This window comes from Aythya fuligula, chromosome 8, assembly GCF_009819795.1.
Source record: "Aythya fuligula isolate bAytFul2 chromosome 8, bAytFul2.pri, whole genome shotgun sequence".
Lineage (NCBI taxonomy): Eukaryota > Metazoa > Chordata > Aves > Anseriformes > Anatidae > Aythya > Aythya fuligula.
In genome coordinates, this window is record NC_045566.1 from 21,298,057 (window position 1) to 21,322,188 (window position 24,132).

Here is a 24,132-nt window from a genome sequence, read left to right on the forward strand (position 1 = left end):
TGTTTGTTTGTTTGTTTTTTGTTTTTTTGTTTTTTTGTTTTTTTTCCCCACAGACAAGGTTTTACAGCTAGAGGAAGAAGCAATAAAACACAAATGGGTTTCAGATGCTTCTGTGTTTTCTTTTCTTTTTTTTTTTTTTTTTATCTCCTCATTTGCATTTTTAGTCAAAGTTGTTGAAGATTTTCAATGGTGGTTGTGAGAAGAGGATTAAGCCTGTGGTAACTTGACGTGAAACACTAGTCTGTGGCTAAGCATTAGGTGTCGTGTTGTTTTTAGAAACCTGTGGTGACTGAACTGTGAAGTGAAAAGGAGGCAGACGACACAAGGCCCGAAAGGTGCGGTCGTGTGTCATCGGCAACTGAGGTATTAAAAGAAAAAATGTCCCAGGAGGTGACAGCTCCTTGCTGAGAAGAAGCCTCGGGTGCTGGAGGCTCCCAGGCGCACAGGCAGGGCCAGCGAGAGGCAGAAGCTGGAAGGCACTGGGCTGCGCATGGGTTAAGGAGACAGCAGGGAGATGTCAGTAAATCAGAGGGCACAAGACATGGTCCTCGTGCGGCACTGAAGGTCTCAGGGGCATCAAGAAATGTGTCTGCAAGGGGTGAGGTGAGGCAGAGCTGATGGAGTGGGTTCCCATGGGCTTGCAGCTGGATTTTCTGCTGTTTGGGAAGGAGTGGAGCCTGACCGCAGCTCTCCTTGTGATCACAGCCTTCCTCCTGTTGCTGTCCCTCGTGTGCCCTCTGTTCAGCAAAAGCTGGTTTTGTGCCATAGCCTCACCCTAGCATGGGTTCGTAACAGTGAAAGGTCTGTCTGTGCAGAGACCGATTGGGCAACCGGACAAAAATGTCCACAATGCCATTAGGTATGGAGTAAATGAGCAGCAGCAAGGTGGTAATTCACGGAGGATTCAGGATGACTGTTCAGAAGAAGTGTTGTTTGGCAGAAGATTAATTTTCCTCTTCACAGTGCCTGAATAAACGGTTATTTAATGAAGAGGAAAATGAGAAATAGAAATTGAGCAAAGGTGGCATTACTTTTTTTGCAGGGCAAACCTCTGGAACTCCCTGCCGCAGGATGCCAGTGGTGCTGAGGGCTTGTCTCAAGCTAAAAAGTGATTAAGTTACTTGAGTAACGAGGTTGCCAGAGCCCTCGTTACCTTGTAGATTGGTGACAGGAGGCCGGGCTGACTCCAGCTGATGGTGGGAGCTGTGCTGCTGTGGTGGGTGATGTGAAATGGGAGGTCTGGGGCACCCATGTGCACACCCAGTGAACCCATCCTGGGAGGAAATGAGAAGGAATTTTCCTCTGGCAGCCTCACCCTGAACCATTCCTGGTTATCCCCATGTCCGTGGAGGATGATTTTTGTCCTGAGGCTGCTCTCCCTGACCTCAGGCCCTGCCAGAGTCAGCCCCACAACACAGATAAAGGGCACGGTGGCCCAAGGAAGGTCCCTGCAGGAGGAGAGGGGCACAGATCAAACAGCACAGGGGGAGTCAGCACAGGCACAGACATTACATTTTGCCGTTTCCCTTCATTGCAGGAAGAAGGGTTGGACACAGAGAGGATCTGCTCTGCCCGTGCTGCTCTTCTCGGCGGTTGCAGCTCTGAGGGCATGGAAGTCCCCGTGCCTTTGGACTCTAAATAAGCCTGGCGTGTTCTGCCAGCCAGTCCCGCTGACACCAGACCCCCCTTTTGTTAGCCGGGAGCTGGAGCAGGCGCAGGAGAACAGCTGCGAGGCATTGTGCAGCCTTCCCCATCGCGCCTCAACGGGAAGCAGGGGAAGAGAGGCCACATCTGCGCTCTGGGATGTGCACAGGGCTGCAGCCGGCACTCGCCCGCCAGCTAAAAGGAAGGTGACATTGAGGCGCAGGGAGAGGAAAGAAATAATTAGGCTGCGACTCCTTCGGGCAGGCAGTCTGCCCCGCAGTGTGCTCAGCTGTGACTTCGCTCGCCTCTGTGTGGAGTTTGCACAATTAATGTGTGATTTTTTTTTTAACCCTGTGCCGGGTGAACACTGCCGAGGCTGCTTTGTGCTTGGCAAGGAGGGAGCGCATCCCTTGAGGTGAGACAGCAGAGCAAATTGCTCCGGCGATGCTTTCGGCGAGCTGGAAGCGGGGGAAGCCGAAGGGCTGTCTGTAACCCGCATCCCAGCGTGGCCCTGGTTATTCCCTGGAGAATCCCTCCATCTGCCTCGCTGGGTTAGCGAGAGCCACGGGCCACGGTCCTCTGCACTTCTTTGGAAATGGCACGGGGCCCACTGTGGCCATATCAGAGAGGAAAAAAAGTACAGGAAGGTGGACTACAATAGAAGGGTTGTCTGATAGGAAACCCCGGACAAATAAATGCGTTCTTTCCCCAGGAAACCAAAGCCAATTTCATAAAACAGTGGAAGATGTGGGGCCACGTTTTTCCAAGGGAAATGGCTGCCTGAAGAAGCTGATAGCTGGGTGTGGGGCTCTTTTATTTTTATTGCTTTTCCCCTTTTTGTGTTTGGAGAGGTTGCCCTAGGGGAAGCAGCAGGATTTCTGATGGTCAAGGGGTCCGGGTCACGGGTCTTGAGGAGAGGAGAGGAAAGGGAAAATGTTAAATCATTTGTGCAGGGGGGAAAGGGGGAAATCCCAGGTCACTGTGAGAAAAAGATGCGTAGGAGTGCTGCCCGTCTGGGGTATCGGCGCTCTCATCTCTGCTGATGGGAAGGGGGTTTTTAACCCCGGAAAAACCCTTTGCTTTCTAGCACCCTGCTGCGCTGCACGAACACGCTCTGCTGTGGTTTGCAGGGCAGGTACATCGGCGCTCTCAGAAGCTGGGGGAGCCGCTTCCTCCCCTTCAGCCTCACGTTTGTACTGATTTCGTCGTTTCGCTTCTGTGTTGTGTTTGGTTTTCACCCGGCGGTGCTTAGCGGTTAGTGCTCTTCGCTGTGTTTTGGGGTGTTTCTGAGCTCTTCCGACCTTATCTTCAAACAGGGATAAACCGGGACGGTTGGGAACCCTGGGGGATCAGCTGCTGACATCCGACCACGGGAGGCTGAGGCTGCATCCGCGTGAATCATCGATTTTTTGGGGGTGGAAAGCAACCCCAAACAAGCCTCTTCCTCCCCCTGCACCCTGCAGGGGTCTGACACAAATGGTTTCAGACATCTAGAAGTGAACTCGGGCTGGGGCTGTGCATGAATCCATTTGGAAATGTTCCTCCGTGTCCTTGTAGGCTTCTGTCAGCAGTCCCTGGGGGATGAGCCTGGGTCTGCTGAGGGGTTTAGTTGCCCTGAGGCTCCGTTTTCACTCGGGGGAAGCTCTCTGCCTGAAGGCTTTTATCCCAGCCCCACTGCTGGTGAGAGAGCATCCCATTCCTATCTTCACCCCAGCAAGAGCCTATCCCACAAACCCTATCCTGAACCAAAGAGAAGAGGGATGATGCGATGAAATAGCACTGGGACAGTCCAGCGAAGCGATGAGCAGCCTCACCCCGTGCCTCCAGGAGCAGACCCGGCTCCCACCGGCGGTCTCGCCGTGAGGTTTTTCCATCTCCTGGCTGCAGCTCGCTCCCCGGGGCCCGGCGCACATTTGGTGACAAGCCGCGGGGCTGGCTGCCGGAGGGCCGGCGCCGCTGTGGAAACAGGATCTCGGCAACCACATCCGCAGCCCTGCCGGTCGGCGAGGCCACGCTGCGCACCAGATGGCCGGGGCGACCCGAGGCTGGCCTCCCACCGCCAGGCAGGCGTTCAGCACCCTCACCCACCCCGTTTCCGAGGGCTTTCTGCCTTCTCAGACAGCAAAAACCACCCAGCCCACGCTGCCGGGGCTTCAGGAGGCCTCCCAGCTGCGAGGCAGCAGCGCTCCAGTCCCCCGGCGCTGATGTTGAAGGCAGATTTCAACGCCTATAAAAAAAAATAATAAAAAATAAACCGGCGGCGTGCGCGGCCCGCTGCAATTATTATTTGTACCACAAGCTGTTTCCTGTCCCGAGCTTCTTTTATCTGGCATTGTTTGCCTTTCCAGGTGGGGCTGTGGGCTCCCCGCTGCTCGGCCCCCCGGGTTTCCTCCACCCGCCGCAGCTCGCAGCCGGGGGCCACCTTTGTCTGGCAGCCCTCGCCGCCTCCCCCGGCCCCGGCTATTTCAGGAACGGGGCAGCTGAGCCGGAGGAGATTGTTAATTGTTTGCCAAAGCCCCTTGCAGATCCCAGGCGGAGATTAGAGCGCCTCTGGCTCGTCACACCCTTTCCTCCGCCTCCTTTTCCTATCCCCCGGTGACCTGGGGGGGGACATGGGGGGCGGACGGATGGACGGACGGACGGATGGATGGATGGGTGGACGGGTGGACAGATGTGATGCCTGCTCTCATGGGAACCCAGCACCTCCGGGAGACCCCCGTGGGTGCCCTGCTGGGGGCTGACGGCCGGACAGACGGCCCGAACGGCCGGACAGCCGGACAACAAAGCCGGCCCCGGGCGCGGGAGCTGACCTCAGAGGCTGCCATGTGACGCTGCCTCCAATTTCCTAACGCGTGACATCAGCCTGGGAGGGAAAAGCAGGGAAAAGCCGGCACCAAAATACCGCCTGCGTTAAAAGGGCTGGCTGAGAGCTCCTCTCCCACGTTTTTCTTTTTCCCCAAAAAAAAGCAGCCGCCCCCTGACCCCGCTTCTTTTTGCAAAGGGCACGAAACGCAGCTGGGGTCGGGCAGGGCTTTTCTCCCCCTGGGAGCCTTTTGCAGGCTGGGAGGCTGCGGCCACGGGTGAGAAATGTTGCCTCGTGTCATGGGGATGAGGCAGCGAGCAGCAGGACGGGTTGCTCAGCTCTTACTCAGCACGGATCCCCGTGCCGGGTCCTGCCTGCCCTTATTCAGCTTCATTTCGGGCCCTGGAGAGGCCGGGAGCCGCTGCTCTTGAGTCAGGCCGGTGGCATCAGAAGGACCCTCACCAATAATGCATGACACATGGCTTTATTCTTGCTTTTATTCACGTCTGCCGAGGACAAGGGGGTCCTGCAAGCAGCCGAGTGGTCCCAGAGCATCCCGTTCGGTGCCACGCAAACCCTCGGCCTCGCTTCCCAGGGCCACGACATGGTGCGGACAGGCACCGGCGGGCAGGCAGCCACGCCGGCCGTGGGCGAGGAGCGGTGACTGCCACCCCAAATATCCCAGCCCAGACCTGCCCCGGCTGGTTAGGCTGACCCGAGGGCTCAGGCCAAGGGTGTTGCTGGCCCTGGGAGGCGCGGGAGCAGGTTCGGCAGGTCCGAAAAGCCGAGGACAGCGACGGCGGCGCTCGGTTCCCACCGCCGCGGCCCGCGTTCCTCCGGCCTCCCACGCCGGGTGTGGGAGGGAAAGCCCTGCTCCGCTGCCCTGCTTTGCTCCACAGCCTCTCAAGGAAGGGCAAGGCGGCTGCTGTGCTCCGTCCAGAGCAGTTTCTGGGGCTTTCTGACAGGAGGAGAACACGCGTTTGGGGTTTTGGGGGCAGGAAGGCTCCCGCTGTGCCAACCGTGTCTTGATGTTTTTGCGGCTGAGTCTTCACCTGGTTTTTGTTACCGCTCTCACCAGCCACCCCCTTGTCCCTCCTGGAGGCCAGGACGTGGTGGCAGCCCCTATCAACAAAGCACGGAGGCAGGAGTCGGTCGGGGAGGCTCAAACCCTGCCCGCCGGGATGCCATGACCAGGCTATGAGCTGCGTGCACCGGGGAGCTGGCATGGAGCATGCCGGGGCAGCAGAGAAATTTCTGCAGAGTGGAAAAGTCCTTCCTTTTTTAATTTATTTTTTATTTCTTTTTCCCTAGCAAAATTACAGCATCCCTTTTTCGCCCTGCAGCAGCTCCCCTCATCCTCTGCATTGCCCCCATCAGCTGCCCCCATTGCCCCGTGGCTGCCTCGTTTTGGGGTCTCTGGGGGCGAGTCCCCGTGAAAAACAGAGGTGGCAGCAAGCTGTCACGTGTCGGCCGGGAACTCCGCAGATAGAAACCGATACTCCAGGGCGGCACATTTAACTTCCTTAATTTTGGGCCCGTCCTTTCACTTCTTGCCTCTCCGTGCCGCCTCCATCGCGGGCGGTGGTGGCTCACTGGGGAGGGAGACCCCTGCTCCAGCCCCGAACCTCATCCATGGGGGAAACGGAGCAGCTGGCCGTGGGCAGAGGAGCTGCAGGGGGCTCTCAGCCGTCCCTGGAAGGGTTCTGCTGGGTTCCTGGCCAAAATTTGGGCACATTTTCCTTGAAGCACCCAAAGGCGCGCTTCCCCCTCCCCAGCCACCGCCGGTTCCTTCTCCAGCACCACAAGACAGTCGAGGCCGGTAGCGAAACTTTGGTTCTGCACAGAACAAGGCTTGTTCTTTCCTTTTTTTATTTTTTTTTATTTTTTTTTTTCCAAGAAACGTTTCGCTCGTTCTAGCCCAAATTCCCACCTGTGGATCTCTGTGCCCCTGCAGAACCGCTGCGGGCTGGAGTGCACCGTGGGTGGCAGCAAGGGCTGGTGGGGGAGGAATGCTTTGCAAAGGGCAGGTTGTCCCCATTTGACATTGGACTCAGCTGCTCCTGCTTCTTTTTTTTTTTCTTTTTCTTCCTCCTCCTCCTCCTCCTAGGTTTATGGCCGGTGTGGGCCCATCCCCAGCCTCCCCCCGGCGTTGCCGCTTTAAGGGCCCTCTCCGCGGGGCGAGCTTTCGAACCCGCTCCCCCGCCTCGCCATTGGCCGGCGCGGGCGCGCGGGGGCCGGCCGCCGATTGGTCGGAGCGGCCGGCGGGGCGCCCTGATTGGCCGCGGCGGGGGCGGTATAAAAGGCGGCCGCGCGCGTGGGGCTCGCCTCAGTCGGCGGCGAGAGCGGGCGGAGCGCGGACACGCGGCGCGGAGCGGAGGGCCCGGAACCAGGCGGCCCCGGAACGAGGAGGCCCCGGCCCACCCCGCTGCCCCCCATGGAGTTCAAGCTGGAGGCGCACCGCATCGTCAGCATCTCGCTGGGCAAGATCTACAGCGCGCGGGGCCAGCGCGGCGGCCTGAAGCTGCACAAGAACCTCCTGGTGTCGCTGGTGCTGCGCAGCGCCCGCCAGGTTTACCTCAGCGAGCCGGGCTGCCCGCCCGAGCCGCCCCCCAACGCCGCCTGCGGGCCCCCCGAGGAGCCGCCGCCGCCGCCGTCACCGCCGCCCCCGCAGGACGAGGCCGGCCCCAGGCTGCCCGGCGCGGCCTGCCCGGGCCCCCGGCCGCGGCGCTGTTGCTGCGGCTGCTGCTGCTGCTGCGCCTCGGCGGCCGGCGAGGGCAACCGCGAGGCCTCCCGGCAGGACTGTGCCAGCGCCACCGCCAGCACCAGCGCCCCGCCGCCTCCGCACTGCCCGCGGAAGAGGAGCGCCGCGGAGAGGGGCCAGGCGGGCTCGCCGGTGAAGAAGCCCCGGAGGGAGGCGGAGGAGCCGCCCCCACCGCCGCCGCAGGGCGAGCAGGAGGACATGGAGACGGGCAACGTGGCCAGCCTCATCAGCATCTTCGGCTCCAGCTTCTCGGGACTGCTCAGCAAGGAGCCCAAAGGCCGCCGGCGGCCGCCCCTTGACGGCGGCGAGACGGCAGCGGCCACCCCCGCCGAGGCGGCGAGCGAGCCGGGGCAGATCTGCTGCGACGAGCCGGTGCTGCGGACCCTCAACCCCTGGAGCACGGCCATCGTGGCCTTCTGACGCGCCGGCCGCACAGACTCGCCCCTCCGCGGGGAAAAAAAAGGACAGACGGGCTCGGGGGTGACCCCCCTTCTCCCTCCCGGCCGCACGGGAAGGCCCGCGGGGCCGCAGCACTTCCCCTTCGCTGGGAGCCGGCCGTCGGCAGCCGCCCTGGGAGCGCCCCCGGCCCTGCCCTCCCGGAATTCCCCTTCCCGGCCGGGCCTCCGCCCTCGCTGGCGCCCCGGGGGGAGCGTCCCTGGCCGGCGCCGACGCTGGGGGCGCTCCCGCCGGTTTAATATTTTTTTTTTTTTTTTAAAGCTTGGAAAGTATTAAGTTTATTGAATAAAGTCTCTATTTTGGAAAGGCTTAGGTCAGAACTATCATCACATGGTGCTTTTTAAAAGTGTTTATGGAGAGAAACAAAAAAAAAAAGTTTACAGATGCTCTGGTGGAAAGTCCTCGAGCCTGTTTGTTAGGCTCGGGAACTCCCGGTCTTTGTTGTATAAAGGCTGGGGGATCCCGTAGGGGTTTTGTACAGTATTCCTCGGTGATGTATCTCGTTTTGTATAAAAATGTAATTCTACGTGTACGACACGTATTAAATATTTTCGACTGTATGAGCCTTTAGTCCCTGTTTGTGCCCCCGCCTGGCTCCGGGGGGAGGGCCGCGGGCAGGCAGCAGCAGGGTGTGGTTGCTGCATGTCTGTGGCTGGATCCACCCTGCCTCGCCAGAGGCTTGGGGAGGGCTGGAGTCCAGCTCCTCTGGGAGTGGGGGAGAAAGGGAACTTCTTTTGGGGCCGCGGGGGCCCTTCAAGGTGTTCTGGACAGGGAAAGGGGGCTCGGTGGGAGTGTGGAGTGCTCCTGATGCAGGCTCGTTAATCCCAGGGCATGGAGCTGTGGTAGCGCTTGAGGTTTTGCTCTGAAATCCCTAATTTTGGCTTGGTTTGGGTGGGAAGTGGTTGCCCCGAAACGAGGCTGGGTGCAGTCCCAGCGTGGCCGGGTCAAGGTCCGGGGGCGTGTGAGCTGGTGCTTCCCGGACATAGGCTGCGCTCCTGGCCACTTACTGCTCTGCCAAAAATACTCCGTGCCTCCTGTTTGCTGCTACTTGCAGGAGGTTGGAGATGTTGGGCTTTATTTTTTTATTTATTTCCCTCGCTATCGGCGAAGCTGGAACTGGGTTGAAGTTCCTGCTCTGGAGGGTGGGGAGAAAAGTTTGGCCTGGGCTTCACAGCGCCAGGAGCGCCCCAGGGTGCTGTAATTAGACTGAATTGTGGGGGATTTTTTTTTTTTTTTCCTGCTTCTCGCTGGGAGATTCACTAGAGGCCTCTCTGCTCCTAATTAATGAACTCTTCCACTGCAGATTACATCTCCCAAAGTCAGGGAAGACTCGAGTGTGCCCTCCGAGCTGCGCTGTGCGATGCAGCCCGGGATATCTCCCAGACATCGGGGTCTGTCTGGGGTGGGAGAGCTGGGCAGCGGGCTGGGAGGTGAGCCATGACGAGCACAACCCCTCAGCTCTTCATTTTCTCTTTTTGTGGATGAAATGGGAGCAGTTCTGTGCCCTCACAATTTTTATGCCTCGTTTCTGTGGCAGCTGCAAATGCTACGAAACAGAGGGTGGGGGAGAAGCTGTCTGGGTTGGGATGTCGTGGAGGGACAAGCTAGCGGTTCCCACGTGGGAAAGCTCAAGTTCTCCCATCTTCACTTGTTTTTTCTTGAAATTTGTCATTCGTAATTTGAGTTTTGTTCTTGAAATGAGCGGGTCCTCGCTTATCACCGATGTGTGGTGTCCCCAAAGGAGCCAGGCATTTGGGGCTGCTCCTCGCCGTGTTCCCCCAGTGTGTTTTAAACCACGTGTGTTTTCAAAGGAAGCCGTTCCCCGCTGGAAGCAGCAGAACCCCAGAATTGTACCTTAAATCCAGCGCCCGAGAACAAAGCCTCCCCGTGGCCCGGAGTGCCCGGGAGCAGGCGGCCGTTCCCAGGGCTGCAGCGGCTGCGTTGGCCCCGGGCAAGGGTGGGAGCAGCTCTGCGGCCGCCCCAATTGTTCCCAGCTGGGGATTTTCTGCCTGAGCTGCAGCTCGCCTCCCCGGCCTCTGCTTCCTGGGGGCTGCGCTCGTCAGACAAACCTCGCGCCGCTCCCAAAAGGCTGCAGGACTCTGTTGCTGCTCTCAATTCACCCATCCCGTCGCGCTGCTGCCGATCCCGGCCCGCTGTGACCCCTCCTGGGCCACCCTGCCCGGGGCGGGCGGTGTGGGCTGGGTGCTGCAGCATCCTGCCGGGGCTGTGTCAGCGCTCAGGAATCCGGAGAGCTGCGGGGAGGGAAGGAGGGAAGGAGGGAAGGAGGCCAGCGCCTCGGGGCTCCGCGCCTGCTGGGGCCTCTCCCGGCTGCATGGGAGGCACCCGAGCGAGGGCCGGGGGGAGAAAAAGAGAAAATCCAGGCCAAGGAGGGTCCTGGAGACAGGGTGAGGGCCGGGCGAGCGCTGGGATATGGGGATGAAGGCGACCGAATCCCTTCTGGTTGTAATTTCTGCTCGATGCGTGCACCCTGCGGGGCCCCCCCCGGCTGGCTGGCCGCCCCGCGGGGAGCGGTAATGAAACGCAGAGCTGCCTGCAACAGCAGGGGGAAAAAAAAAAAGGCTCCGGCTGAGGTTTTGTGCCTCTGGTTTCCTCCAGCAGAGCGATTTATTGGGGAGGGGAGGGCTTGGAGCAGCGGCCAGGCAGGTACGGGGCTGCTCCATGTGCCCGATGCTCTGGCACCTCGCCCTGTGGCATGTTGCCCCGCATCCTTTCACCCCACTCTTCCTCCTCCTCCTCCTCCTCGCCTCCGAGACCTCAGCTGTCGTCTCCCATAGCTCAGGGGCTTAATCCGAGCCGCGGACAGGTCGAGGCACATCCAGCAGACGCAGGAAGGAGCACAAACAACCCCCTGGGGACAACATTTCCCCGCTGGCACCGAGCGGTACCCGGAGGATGGAAAGACCTGGCCGTAAAAATATCACGGGAGGCCCGAGCCCCAAATCTGCCCCCTCCTTGGGGACCTCAGCCAGGGGAAGCTCGGTGTTGCCGGCACCGCGTGCTGCCCGCCGCTGGACTCTGCCCTCGGCCGCTCTCCTCCTGTTTGCTTTGGCAAGCCCCGAGCGGGAGGGCACCGACGGGGCCGGGAGGGCTCCGCCAGGACCTCATCCCAAACCCGGCTGGGGTTTCGCTAGCAGGCAGCAGGAGGAAGTGGCTCTGAGCAGCAGGGGACAGAAATCCCCGCCGGCCTCGGCACCCCGGGGAAGTTGCCTCTGCTGCTGCTCGGGGAGCGGGGCGAATTCCTTCAGCCGGCGAGCTTGGAGAGCCACCGAGGGCACCCAGCACCCCTGGGTGCTGCTCAGCACCCTGCGGGCTCCGCTTGGGCCCTGGCTGCTGCAGGAGGAGGCTCGCGGTGCCACCACCGCTGTGCCAACGTCCCCATCTCCTTTTCCTCCTCCTCCTCCTCCTCCTCTTCCTCCTCCTCCCTTTCCTTGTGCAGCAAAGCCCTCTCGTGGAGGCCCGCAGTAGCTTGCCAGCGAGCGGCTGCCTGCTGCGCCGCCAGCCAGCACCCCGGGGCGAGCTCCTGGGAGCCCCTGCTGCCCATCCCGGTGATTTTTTGGGGGAGCTGGGGCGCTTCTTGTGCTGCTGGCAGCACGGGTGGGGAAATCAGCCGCCCGAGAAGAGGCTCTGGGGTGAAGACAAGCAATAAATGCCAGCAAAATGGGCTCCTCGCTGGGGCAGGCAGCAGGATACGTCCCTGCCTTCCCCCCACAGAGATCAATGCCCACACCTGGAGCTGCCCCAGCCCCCTGTGGGGTCAGGGGGTATTTAAGCTCAGCCCAGGGCTCCTCCTCCCTCTTTTGGCTGGGCTGTGCGAGGAGAGGCTGCCCTGCTCTGCCCCGGGATGTCCGACCTGCAGCAGCACCTCCTGCCCTGCTTCGGGCTGGGACGAGGAGATCAGGCAAGCTTCAGCTCCCCAAAATGTGGGGTACCCTGCTCCTGGGGCACGGGGGACTCCTCCAGCCCAGGGGTGTGCCAAAACCCAGTGCTGGGGACGTGTGGCTGTGTGGGCTGGGCTCTGGGGGCCTCTATTTTTGGGGGAGTTGGGGTGTTTGCTGCCATAATCCCAAACTCTGCTCATCTGCAAGCAGCCCAAATCCCCTTGGGGTAAATCAGGCAGCAAATTCTGTCCTCCCGTCCCGTGTCGGTGTGTCCATGCTGCTCCTCGCCCCATCTCAGGCTCACCTGTTGTGCCCGCCTGGCTGTGCTTTGCTCTTTTTTTTTCTCCTCGGGCTGGGTTTTGGGCTGGTTGGATGCACCCGTGGGGCTGCCCGTGGTGCCAGTAGGAGCACGGGGTTGTGGCCCCGAGCTCCAGGCACCTTCCCGTGCGCCGTGCTGGTTGCGGTGGCCGTGGCGCTGGCTGCAGAGCGGCGTCCTCCACGCGGCTCTTGCAGCATGTAAGCGTCTGGCACAGCGAGCCAGCATCTCCGAAGGGATTATTTGCGCTTTCTTTCCAGGCCCCACTTAATGGCCACCTTGCAGCCACCGCTCCATTGTCAGCCCCCGAGCCCTGGCTCGCTTCCAGGCGCAGAAATTACGCCCTGCCTCCAGCAGCCTCCTGCCCCTCCTCGCTCTCCTGGGGTCCCCCCACCCCGATGCCGCTTCTCTTAGGGCAGCAGCAAGGGGTCCCCGCGTGCCGTGGGGCCGTGGATGCCTCCCGAAGAGCAAACCCCAGCTCTCAGGCTGCTTCCCAGGCGCTCCGTCCCCCCGCTTTTTGTCCCGAATGGGTTTAATTCCCAGCCTCGGGTCTGTGGTTAAGCAATTTCCCTGCACTTCTCGCTACGCAAAAAAATTGTTGTGCTGCTTGTGCTGAAATTGCACGGTTGCCACCTCCTCGCCCGGGGGCTGATGGCAGGCTGTGTAAATATTTAGTGGTTCTGCTCGCTCGGCACCAGCCCTTTGGTTTTCTCCAGCCTGCCTCTTCCCATGGCACGCAGAGCCCTGCGGCAGGGTGCCTGCGGGGTCTGGGGGCTGGGAAAAATAGTTTTGGGTGAAGACTGGGTGGTTTTGGGGCTGATAGTGAGGCTGCGTGAGTGCCTGAGAGCCTTCCTCTGCTGTTTTGGGGATGGAGAGGAGGAACTGGTGTCCCCTGCCCTCTGGGGCGGGTTGGGTGGCTCTGTTTCTCCAGCCTCCTGCTGCTCTCCTGCACGGGGACGTCCCACCTCCAGCAGCTCCCCAGCTTCTTATTCTTATTGCTTATTCCTCCCCAGGCATAAACCTGCCCCACGGCTGCTCCGGGCACAGCTTCTGGCCCTTTTTGGTGTAGGATCCTGCTTGCTGTGGGTCTCCCTGCCACCTTCCCCCCCCTTGCCAGCCGGCTCCGTGAGCGCAGAGCCGCGGCGTTCAGCGTTCATTTGGCTTCTCCAGCAGCACCTCCTGCTTCGATCAATAAATTACCCTCTGCCATCTCCAGAGTAATAAAACAAAAACCTCATGGGCGTAGAGTGATTTGATGGGAATTAATGACTCTCTCATCCTCTTTACTGGAGCTGCAGAGCTGCCTGTCGCTGCCGGCTCCTCGCTGCTCCTGTCCTGCCCTGCAGAGCCCGGGGGAGCCGCGGCTCCGAGGGACGCGGTGTCTCGAGGAGCAGCCGGCGGCACCCAGGGCAGGGAGAGTTTCTGGGCAGTCTGGGGAGAGCTGCTGAGCCCCCCGAGCCTCCTGGAGGACTTGGTGGCACGGGGAGGATGCAGGTGGATCGCTTGCTTGCGGACCCCAAAGTGAGGTCTGTGGGGCTGCAGCAGGATCCAGGCGCGCACAGTGGGGTGGTGGCAGGCGGTGGGGCTCCTTGCTGGGGGTGCTTCAAAAATAATCAGTCCTCGTTTGCTGCTGCCACAGCTCATGATTAGGAGCCGTAGAGGAGTTGTTTGGGATGGCACACGGTGCCTTGCATGGCGAATTCCACCCCGAAAGGAGCGTTTGCACGCTGGCAGCCCTCAGGAGGGGTGAGCTGTGGGATGCTCGTGGAGCTCCTCAGCAAGGCAGCTCTGGGCCGTGCCTGCAGCCCCACTGCTTGCCCTCCGGGATGTCCAGCACCACGCTGCGTGGCCAGGCAGAAGAGCCAGCAGCACCACCTTTCCCCCAGGAAAAACCCCACCTCCAAAAATAAAGGGCTGCATTTTGCAGTTTTCCTCCCTCCCTCTGTGCTCCCCAGCCGTAAGTGAGCAGCAGGCTGCTGGAGCAGGGACTAAATTGCTCCAAAAGGGCAATTTTAGCTACTTTGTTTTCCCAATGTTGCTTTTTTGGCACACGCAGGTATCTGGGGATCCTGCTGGAGCATCCCTCCGACGCTGGGGAGAGCTGCCCATCCCTGGCAGTGGCTGTTTTGGGATGCAGACCTCTGGCTTGCACCACAGGGGAGATGGAAACGGCCTCAAAATGACTGCTGGTAAAACAAAAGGCTCTGCTCCGCTGCCAGAGCTGGTGGAAATAGGGCAAGGCTTGGCCTCCCCTTGCCCCAGAGCAGTGGGCGTGCTGCAAGGGGCACCGTGATCCTCTCCAAGGCCTGTCCCCTCGTGCCATCTGCTCGCAGCTCTGCTCGGGGTGACTCACGGCGCCAGGTGCAGCTGCTGGAGCTCTCGAGAGGTGCTGAATCTCCTTTGTTTTCCCCCGTTTCAGTGAAGCAGCACGCAGCCCGTGCCCTTGGTGGGGGTGCTGAGCCCCGGGCAGGCTCAGCTGGATGCCCACGAGGGGGGATGCGTCCCCCCGTGCCCGGCCAGCTCAGGTGCTTCACCACGCACAAACGCTGCTCTGTTTGCAGCTCCAACGAGTCCTTGCTCTCAATTAGCCTTGTGGGGATGAGTCCCGCAGGTTAATTACCCACTGCACCTGAAAAAATAGGCGCGGGAGCAGATCTATTGTTCTAAACCCATTGTGCTCAGGCACGCGTTCAGGGCTGCTGTTTGTTTGCTGCCGCAGTGGAGATGGCAGCCCCGTGCTGAGCTCTGGGTCTCGTGCTCTGGCCGTGTGCCTCCTCTTCCCAGCCTCTCCTGGCCGTGCCAAAATCGGGTGCCAGAGGCTTTCACGCCTCTCGCAGCAGTTCCTGCTGTCCCTCACCATGCCCCAGGTGCTCCCGGGGTCCCCAGGGAGGGATTTGGGGTGCGCCCAATGTCCGTCGCTCCTTCCTCGTCTGTGCTGCATCTCCTCGTTGGTTCCTGATGAATCAGCCCCCTCCATGGCTCACGAGGCTGCTGATTTATCCCTCACCTCCTGCCGAGGGAGTTCTGGGCCTAGGCACTCGAAAAAAAAAGTCAAACAAACATAAATCCCGTCCCCTTTCTGGAATTCCTGCTGTAAACTACCTGCAGCTCGGAGGAACACCTCCAGCACTGAAAGCCTTCTGCTACGTGTCTGCCACGGCTTCCCTTAGGGCCTTCCAAAATCCTACTTTGGAAGATTAAATTGACTTTGGTCCCTGCAATGAGACTCTTTTGAGGTTACTTGGACGTTTTGTAAAGCTGGGGGCGATGCCAGCTCTGATGTGGAGTGAGCCACATCCTCTGGTGCCGTGGCGAGGACCTCCTCTGCCACTGAGAATCTGGTTTTTTTTTTTTTTGGCTGTGGCTGTCTCTGGAGCAGGGAAAAAATAGTTTTGGCTGGCACCTGAGCCCCACGAAGCCTGCAGGCTGCCTCCCGACGAGGAGCTGGGTGGGAGGCCACGTGCTTAGGGGAGGCGGGCGGAGATTTGGGTTGCATCAATTTAGTCTTCCATGAGCTGACAAAACAGATTTCCCGTTAGGAAATTGCAGCATTTCAGCACTCAGCTGTCTCAGGCTGCAAATAAAAGGTGATTGTTCAGTATGGAGACGGAGCTGCGTTTCGGAGTGCTGCCAGAGCTGAAATCCCCAGGCTCCCAGCTTCCTTGGGGTGACCCGAGGTGTGGGATTTGGGGTGCTGTGTGTGCCCCAGGCACCGATCTGCTTGGTGCTGCTGGCTTTGCGAGCTGCCTGGGGCTTCCAGAGGGATTTTGGCTGGCGATGAGGCTGCGAGCATCCTTTGGGACCTGAGAGCAGGCGGGGGATGTGGGGCTGGGAGGCGTGGGGCAGCAGGGCAGGGTCTGCTCGGTGCCATGCTGGGGGCTCTGCCCCTGCTAAAGCCACCAAGGGGGTTCCCCATCCGTGTGATGGAGCACCCCGAGCATCCAAATCACAAAATCAAAAATGGTTTTGGCTCCGAAGCTGTTCTGAAGGGTTTTGTTGAGTGCCCAAGGGCATCGGCACAGCTTTTCTGCTGGAGGCTGGGGATGAGGAGCTCAAGTGCCCCCTCGGTGCTCGTTGCAGGGCAGAGGGAAAGGAAATGGATGTGCTCCTTGGGCTTTTGTTGTGGGGATAAGAGAAGCTGGGGAGGAAGTGATTCATGCCTTCAGTTCTCCCTCCAGTTCGGAGGGATGTGGAGATGAGCTGCGCTGTGATTTGGGGGCAGAAATCACGGGAATGGGGCCGAGACCCCGGGGCCGGTCTCACCAGGGTGACGCTGTGACGGAGCGGTGACCTGAGGACAGACGGACAGATGGATGGATGGATGGATGGATGCTCAGGTGCTGCCAGCCCCCTGCTTTTTGGTGCCTCGTTGAGCCAGGCTTTGTGAACAGTTTCCCAGCAACAGCTTCCCCAGCTCCTTGCTGCCTTCCTGAAGCTGCCCGAACGTGCGCTGCAGGGGGAGAACCGGGGGGGGAACCGGGCGGCGGAGCAGGCTGGCACCCCAGGGCTCAAAGCTGAAGCTGCTCCCTGCCTTCCCCAACACCCAGCTTTCAGTTCTGTGTCCGATGGATGTGTTCGGCTCATTTTCTGGCTGCCAGCACACCCCCCATGGGTGTTGGGGTTTGTGAGACCTGCGGTGGGAGCCCCAGGGGATGCGCAGGAGCTCCACAAGGTCCTGTCCTGGCCACAGCTTCATGCCCCAGCCATGCCTACATTTCCCCTGCTTTCCTAAAACCCTAATTTCTCACCTAGGCTAGGACCACAGAGGTCTCCCAGCTGTGCAAGATGCTCCCTATCTGTACCTTATCAGGATTTCCACCTCCCAGTCCCTCACCTCTGTCCACGGGAGCCTGGGAGGCCGTGGGCTGTCCCCATAGCAGCTCCCAGCAAATGGGGCACATCTGGGACCTGTCAGCGAAGGCACTGGTCACTCTGGTAGGAAAAGCACCACGTTTCCGTGTGCTGTTACAGCTGCAGGGCGATGCTTTTGCTCTGGATTTGCCTGCATGGTCTGGTTACGAAGTTCCTCAAAGCCCCCTTGCTCTGAGGGTTAACCTGGGCGCGCGGGGGCTAGACCCATGCGTGGGAAGCAGCCACCAGGGCTCTGCCCATCGCTCCAGTAGAGTAATGGGGAGAAAAAAAAGAACATTTTGGTGTAGGGAAGAGGCTGCTCGGTGCCTGGAATCGAGGCGAGCTGCCTCAGGAGGAGAGGGATGCCAAAAAAGCTGCTCAGCGCCGCGTCTCCCCGCTGCTCACACGCGTCTCCGGGCGCTCCCCTGCGGCGAGACGCCCTCCCCGCCTGCTGGCAGGAGGCTCCTGTTTGGATCCGTTTCGGTGTTATTTTGCTAATATTGCTGTTTGTTGCCTCTTGGAGCTGTGCCTCGAAGCCTGAGCAGCCTCGGGGGCTGCCAGCCCCGACGCCTGGCGGGGTGCTGTGGTGCTCCCTGCAGGACCAGCACCCATGGGTGCATAGCTCACCCAGTCCCGGCTCTGCTGGGGGGGGGACTCGAGCTTTGCTGGTGTTTTGGGTGAAGTTGGGGCTGCTTAAGGACCTGGGCACGGTGGGTTTGTGGCTGCTGCTGCCCCGTGGGGAGCTCCAGGGCAATCCCTGGGGCAGAGGATGGGTGATATCCAGCCCATTTTTGGGTGTCGGGGTGGGAGGGAGGGATGCTGCGTGGGAACGGCTCCCAGCAAAGCAGGGGATGCTTGGCTGGGAGAGGTTTGGGGCGTTGGGTGGAGGTACTCGGGGTGTTGTGAGGCTCTGGGGCTTTGTGAGGATGAGACTGGGGTCAGGAACAGACTGAGCCCAGCTGCTGCCTCTGCCCATGGTTAGGAGAAATGGGGGAAACCAGGGCAGGTTGTGCAGGACGCTGTGTCCTCCCCCTGCTCTGCTCCTGCAAAGAGCTCCTCTCGTGATGAGCTGGCTGCTACTTTGGGTACCCCGAAAAAGGCCCAAAAGACCGTGCTCATCCTCTGCTGGCCTGCAAGCCGAGCTCAGAGGCAGAAACGTGAACTGTTGGCTTGGTTGTTGTGATAAAGCCAGGTTTAATTCACTGCAGGTTTAGGCATCGTTTGACCTCAGTAGGGATAACATCAATAGACCTGGAGGAGGGTAGGAAGTTACCGGATCCGTGCGGCGCTCCTGTGAGCATAGGAGCATCACAGGATGGGTTTGGGGAGGCATCTCAGACTGCCTCGAGTTAATATTTTGGGTAAGGAGACAGCAGCAGTGTTAGCAGCATGGGATGAAGGGGGCAGGAGGTGGAGGTGCTGGGGCGGTGTTTGGGGTGGTTTTGGGGGAGCCGGCGGCCCCAGGGGCAGCGTGTGCGGGTGCAGGGCTGTTGCGAGGAGCTAATTCCCTCTCCATCCACCTGATCCTCGGGCAAACGATTGAAATGCAGCCCCAGGCTTCGCAGTGAACAGCGAGCAGTTGGTTTCGTGTGGCTCCCTTTCAAAAATCCCAAACTGGGAAAGGAGGAAAACAAACAATCAGATCCGAAGGAACTGGGTTTTTGGCACCAGCTCCCTCCGTGTTGACTGGGCTGTGAGACAGGCCCTGAGAAACGGCTCAGATTTGAGTCAAGCAGCTCAGACGCAAGCAGGGGGGGGGAGAAAACACCAGTGGGTAAACGTCTGTGCGCCTAGCTCTGGGGCTGCGTGCAGGTGGAGGGGGGCAAGGCGAGGGTACGGGGCTCTGCGTGGTTTCCAGGTGGCAGATGCGCTTAAAACATACGAGGGGTAATCACACCTTGGGCACCAGAGAGGGATGAGCAGCAGGAAAAGGCACGCAGGGGGGAGCTCAGCCATGGAGAGCAGTGCTGGTGCTGGTCCTGGGCACGGGGTGGTGCTGGCACCAGGTGGCACCGGGCAGGGCTCGTCCCGTCACCAACCCCACCGACAAAAACTGGCCAGAGCATCCCGGAGGTGTTTGATATCACTGTCTGCAATATCCAAAGGATAATTTTGTATATTTATACATAGGTTTATACATATATATTTATAGAAGACAATTTTAGTGTTCAATGATCATCTCCTTTGGGATGCAGCTTGCTTATGGCTCGGCTGGGCGGCAGCGTGGTCCCCAAGGGACAGGGCTGGGCCCTGAGCTGCCTCCAGCTGCGCAGCATCGCTCACCCTGGAGGTGCACAGTGCTGCCCGGGCTGAAAATAGCTCTGCTTTCCCTCCTGAAAACAGTCTCAGAAGTTTCTGTTGCTGGAGAGCTTTCTGGGTGAGGATTGTCTGGATTTGGAGAACATGAGCATGTATTTTGGGGTTTGCAGACCTTTGGAAACAGACCTTAATGAGGGCACCAGCATTTGGCTGGTGCCCCAGGGCGCATCAATCCTTAGCTGCTGCTTTCTCCAGGAGAGCAGCACTCGTTTTCCTCAGCATCCTATGTTTTTTGGGGCAGGCTCTGCAGCTCTCAGCGCTGCCACGAGGGCTGGAGCACGCTTTGCTCTCATCCCTTCCCTGTAGCAGAATGGGAGCTGCTTTAGCCAGACCATAGCTCATCAGGGCTTGTCTGCCTGCTATCAAAGCCCAGCGGCTCCCCAGCCATCTATCCCAAAGCTTAAGCAATCTTGCTGCTAAGTATCTCTCTTTTTTTTTTTTTTTTTTTTCCCCCCTCCAAGTGTCTAATTTACAATTTACAGCCCATTACTTCTTGTCCTGTTCCCAGTGGGGATGGAGCACAATTTATTCCCGCACCCTTTGTAGCAACCTTTTGCATAATTGAAGACTGCATCACGTCTCTTCTGCCTTCTGATTTCCAGACCAGACAAATCCAGCTCTTGGGGGCATTTTTTTTTTCAACAGGTTGTTTTGCTGCCCTCTGTGTGCTCTTTGCTGCCCTCCGAACTCTCTCCAATTAGTCCACATCTGAGGAGTCTGTGGCTGCGCACGCAGGGAGGAGGCGAGGAAAAGCTGCCTGGGCTTCGGTGCTGGTGCAGAAAGAAGGCAGGATTCAAAAGCTGGAGGTCCTTGAGGTTACCCCAGAGTGCTGCTCTAGGGGGCTCGGGGTCAGCAAGTGAGCAGCGAGGATGTGCAAAGCCTGGGCAGTGCCTGCAGAGCGAAGTGTTGCTGGGTTATGGCAACGGGTTTGGGCGTCTCGATGGCTGCTCCCACAAGCTTAGGGTCAGGCAAAGTCAGATACTAATAATAAAACCTCTCATTTTTGTTTCGCTGGGCTGTCGTGCTTTGCAGCTCTGCATTATGATGATGATGATTATTATTATTTTTGGCACAGCGCTTCCAGCCAGCGCCTTGGGCTGGTGGCCCCGGGCACGCTGCGGCCAAGGGATGCTCCTGCGAGGAAGCAGGCGTGGGGCCAGCCACGTGTGGGTGGGTGCTGCTGCTCCTGGCTCCCCGGGGCCGCCAGCAGCTCCGCATCCTGCCCGCCCCTCTCCGTGCTTCGCTCCCGTCTCACCGCCGGAGCCGTGCGGGGCGGTGGGAGGAGACGCTCGGCTTCGTCTCTGCGCGGCTCGGGATTGCGTTTGCTTTCGGGATGCCGCTCTGGTTTTGTGCCTAATCATCCGCGGGGCTGGCGGCACCACGCACCTACTGAGTCCTCGGGGTGAGCCTCGCTGCTCCTGCCCGGCTGGCGGTGGCACCCAGAGGGGCAAAGTGGGGCTGGGCTGAGCGGGGAGAGGGCGATGCGCGCCCGACGGTGAACCCCGCGAGCTCGATTACCCCCAGCTCCACCGTGAGCAGGTAACCATGGAGACACCCGAATCCGAGGCATCGCCAGGCCCCGAGTCGCAGCACATCCGTGTGTGAAAATGCAGACCCCAGGCCTGTGGTGGGGAGAGCTGGCTCCGTGCTCGGGGTGGCCGCAGCGCTGGGGCTGCCCGAGCCGTGGGGCAGGATTTTGGGGGAGTGGCGGGTGCAGGGCTGTGCCCAAACCGTGCCACTGTGGGGCCAGAGGGATGCAGTGCTACGAGGTGCAGCTGCATCCATCCCTGTGCAATCCCATACTAATAAAATGGGAGAAGCTGGTGGGGCTGCTGATGTGCACGAGTTATCGGGGGCAGAAGCCCAAGAGGTGTTTTTTCCTCCTGGACGTGCCAGCATGGCCTTGCTTGGGCTGGATTTGGGATATCGGTGCCCCTGGCAGTGGGTTGAGGGATTTTTGTGCATCAGGGATGGGTAGCCATGCACATCCTCCCCAAGGTGCTGGTGGAGGAAGCGTGCCGGGGCGGGAGCGCTCTTGGTGAGCGTGTGAATGAACCCAAGCACTGGAGGAGACGCGCTTGAAGTGAAGCTCTCATCTCTGGGATTTTCTCCCCTTAGCTCCATTCACATTTCCAGATGAAGGCTTTAAAGAGACAGCACCCGGGCTGGGTGGCACAAGCGTGCAGCCCTGCAGGGGGGTGCTGGGTGCGTGGCCCCACGGGTGCTGCAGAGCCACACAGGGCCCTGGCGAAGCAGGACAAATGTGACCCGTCCCCAAATCTCCAGCACCCCGCAGCCTGCGGTGTCACCCTGCCCTGCCGGGGGGGACACCTGTGGCCGTGGTGGCACCTCGTGCCCTGCGTGGCGAGGTGCTGGGGCAGGGCTGAGCACCACGCAGCACCATGTCCTGGCTCCCTAGGAGGTTGGGGACAGCTTGGGGACGGAGCTGTGCGCAGCGGGGCTGGCCAGGGGGACACCGCGGGGTCCCCACCTTGTCCCGGGCTGGATTTGGCCAAAGGAGCCCAGGAGCAGCCGGGGTGGGGGCAGCTGGGGGTGGGCACCGGGGGCGGGTGTGCACACGGGGGGGGTGTGTGTGTGCAGGGGGTGTGCCCGGACACTTCTCGCCGTGTTTTGGCGGAGCTCGGCTCCTTCCCTCCTTTGTTATCCCCCGTCTGCCCCCTCCGGTGTGTGTGTGTGTGCGTGCGCGAGTTCTTTCTCCGATTGTCAGAGATTTCTTTTCCACTGTGTGGGCAGGAGACAGATTTTAACTGTCTCTATTTTCTTTCTATTTTTTTTTTTTTTTTTAATAATTTCTCCTTCTCTCCCCCTTCCCCCTTCCCTCTCGCCTTCCTCCCTTCCCCGCTCCTCTCCCTCCTCCCTCCCCTCCCCGCGGCTCCCCCCCTGCCATCTCCGAGATGCCTCCGGAATAGCTCGGGCAGCCGGAGCCATGCCTCCCGCCCCAGGTAAGCCCCCCCCGGGCCCCCCTCACCCCTCTCCGTGTCCCCGGGGATGTCGCCGAGCCCAGCTGCTACCTGTTGGGGACCCGCCGGGGACAGCCGCCGGCTGCTCGCTGCCCACCCGGCAGCCGCCTTCCTCCTCCTCCTCCTCCTCCTCCCGGTGGACATTTCCTCGCCTCCCATCTCCCGAGGCTTTTGTCTCGCCCTGGCAGCCGAGGATGCTCGGATCTCGGTGTTTTATTTATTTATTTTTTTTCTTTCCACGCCGCAGGGGGGAAGGAGAGAGCCGGGGGCGAGGCGCGGTGGCACCCATGGGTGCGCCCGGCCCGGCCCCGCCGCGCGCGGGGTGCGCCTGGGGAGGTGCGCGCGGGGGGACGGGGGGGGGGGCATCCAAGTTTTCGGAGCCGTCCCCCGTTTTGTGGATTTCCGAGGGATTCTCTGCCTGGCCGAGCGCTGGAGAGGAGCCCCGCTCCGACAAAGTTTTTATTAAGGTAGCCTGCGAGCGCGGGGGGGCCGCTGGGTGTGCTTAAGGTGGCTCGTGGGGGGCCCTGCTCCTGTCCCCCCCCTCTGCTTCAGCTGCTTCTTGGCAAATGGGGGACCCCCTGGACCCCCACCCGTGGGTCTGCACCGGGGGGCTGAGCTGGGGCAGGGGGGCCAGGCCCGTTCACTGAGCCCCCCCCGGCACTGCACAGGGTGGCAGGGGGCTGGCTGCGTGCTCAGCTCATCCAGCCCTGAGGCCTCCTGTACACTCCCAGGGCTCTCCAAATCTCATGTCCCCCCCCCTGTGGTTCCACTGAGGGTCCCAGCCCTGCTACAAGTTTATTTTCAACCCCCCCAGGACGTGCTGATGGCAGCGAGGAGCCCCCCAAACCAGGGTGCTGCGTTGCCACGCTCCTGCAGCTCTCGCGGCGCAAGCGCGTGGCTTGGTGCTCGTGACTCCCTCTGCTTGGGTGGGGGGGCTGGGGGTGACCCCCTGCTGCCATCCCCAGCAGACACGTCTCGTTTCAAGCCCCGGACCCCCCTGCTTGCGTCCCCTCGGGTGGGTGAGCTCATCCTGCTCTGGGTGCCGACGTGAGGCCGCGCTGCGGATGGGGAGGTCTCAGCGGCTCGGCTCAGGATGCTGTGGGATGCGGTGACGCTCTCGCCTGGTCCGGATCCACCGCCGGGGCTGCTTGGCAGACGAGGCGCGGCGCTGCGGAAGGCGCTGTCGGCGCGGTGAGACACGAGCCTGCAGCCTTGGCTGCTGGTGGCATCCTTGGCAGGACCCGGGCGTCGCTGTCACCCGCTGAGCAGTCGGGGACCGAGCATCGTCCAAACGGGGACGCGTTTTGGAGGGGTTCCCTTCCGTTCCTCCTCCCCAAGGTGCCTGCGTGGTGCTGCTGGCATGCAGTAGGGTGCCAAGGGGGTGAGATCTGGGTCCCTCGAGGTGTCTTTTTGTATCCCTGCTCCGTGGCTCTCCAGGTGGCACGGGGCATGTCTTGGCGCTGGTGTGGCAGAGGGCTGGGAATCCTTGGCTGAGTTTGGCAGGTGGAGAGATGGTGGTGGCTGCAGGCTGTCCCGTGGCTCTGAGCTCTGCCTGCCTGACTTTTTCCTTGCTCCTCGGAGGTCCTGGAGAACCCGGAAAGTTTGTTCAGAGCAGCTTGGGACGCGTTCATCCTGGGGGTCTCCTCTGCGCCGTGGCACAGGGTGGCACAAACCCCTCCCCGTCGCACCCTGGCACCTATTTCAGGCGCCGTGCAGACGTCTCCACCGCCCCTGCTGCTGGGGACGCCGTGCTCTGAGCACGTGGGGGGAGCTCCCGGCCGGCGCTGCCCCTGACCCCCGCCAGCAGGACCCTCCCTGGGCTCCCTGCGCCCCCTCCCCTGGCGCGGCTGAGTCAATGCGCCCACCCACTGCACCCAGGACTGAGTCACCGGCTTTTCATGCACTGGTGTGAATCACTCACACACAGCCACACTGATGGCTTCGGTGACAGCTGAAGAGAGAAAACAATCCCCCTCCTCTCCCCCTGGCACCACTACTGTTGGCATCGGGCTCCTTGCCCACGGTGACCCCGGGGGACTTCTGTGAGTGGCGCCCTGGTGGCAGCGGCTGGGCTTCTGCTGGTTTCCTGCGTGCCGTGGTCA

The 24,132-nt window shown here is 60.6% G+C and overlaps 1 protein-coding gene across 1 annotated transcript; it reads left to right on the forward strand.

Moving 5' to 3' along the window:
- Positions 1–6,832: 6,832 nt before the first annotated feature.
- On the forward strand, positions 6,833–8,224 carry IER5 (immediate early response 5). The gene has a single exon (XM_032192511.1). The coding sequence runs from the start codon at positions 6,882–6,884 to the stop codon at positions 7,626–7,628; it is 747 nt and encodes a 248-aa protein (XP_032048402.1). The 5' UTR covers positions 6,833–6,881; the 3' UTR covers positions 7,629–8,224.
- The last annotated feature ends 15,908 nt before the right edge of the window (positions 8,225–24,132 follow it).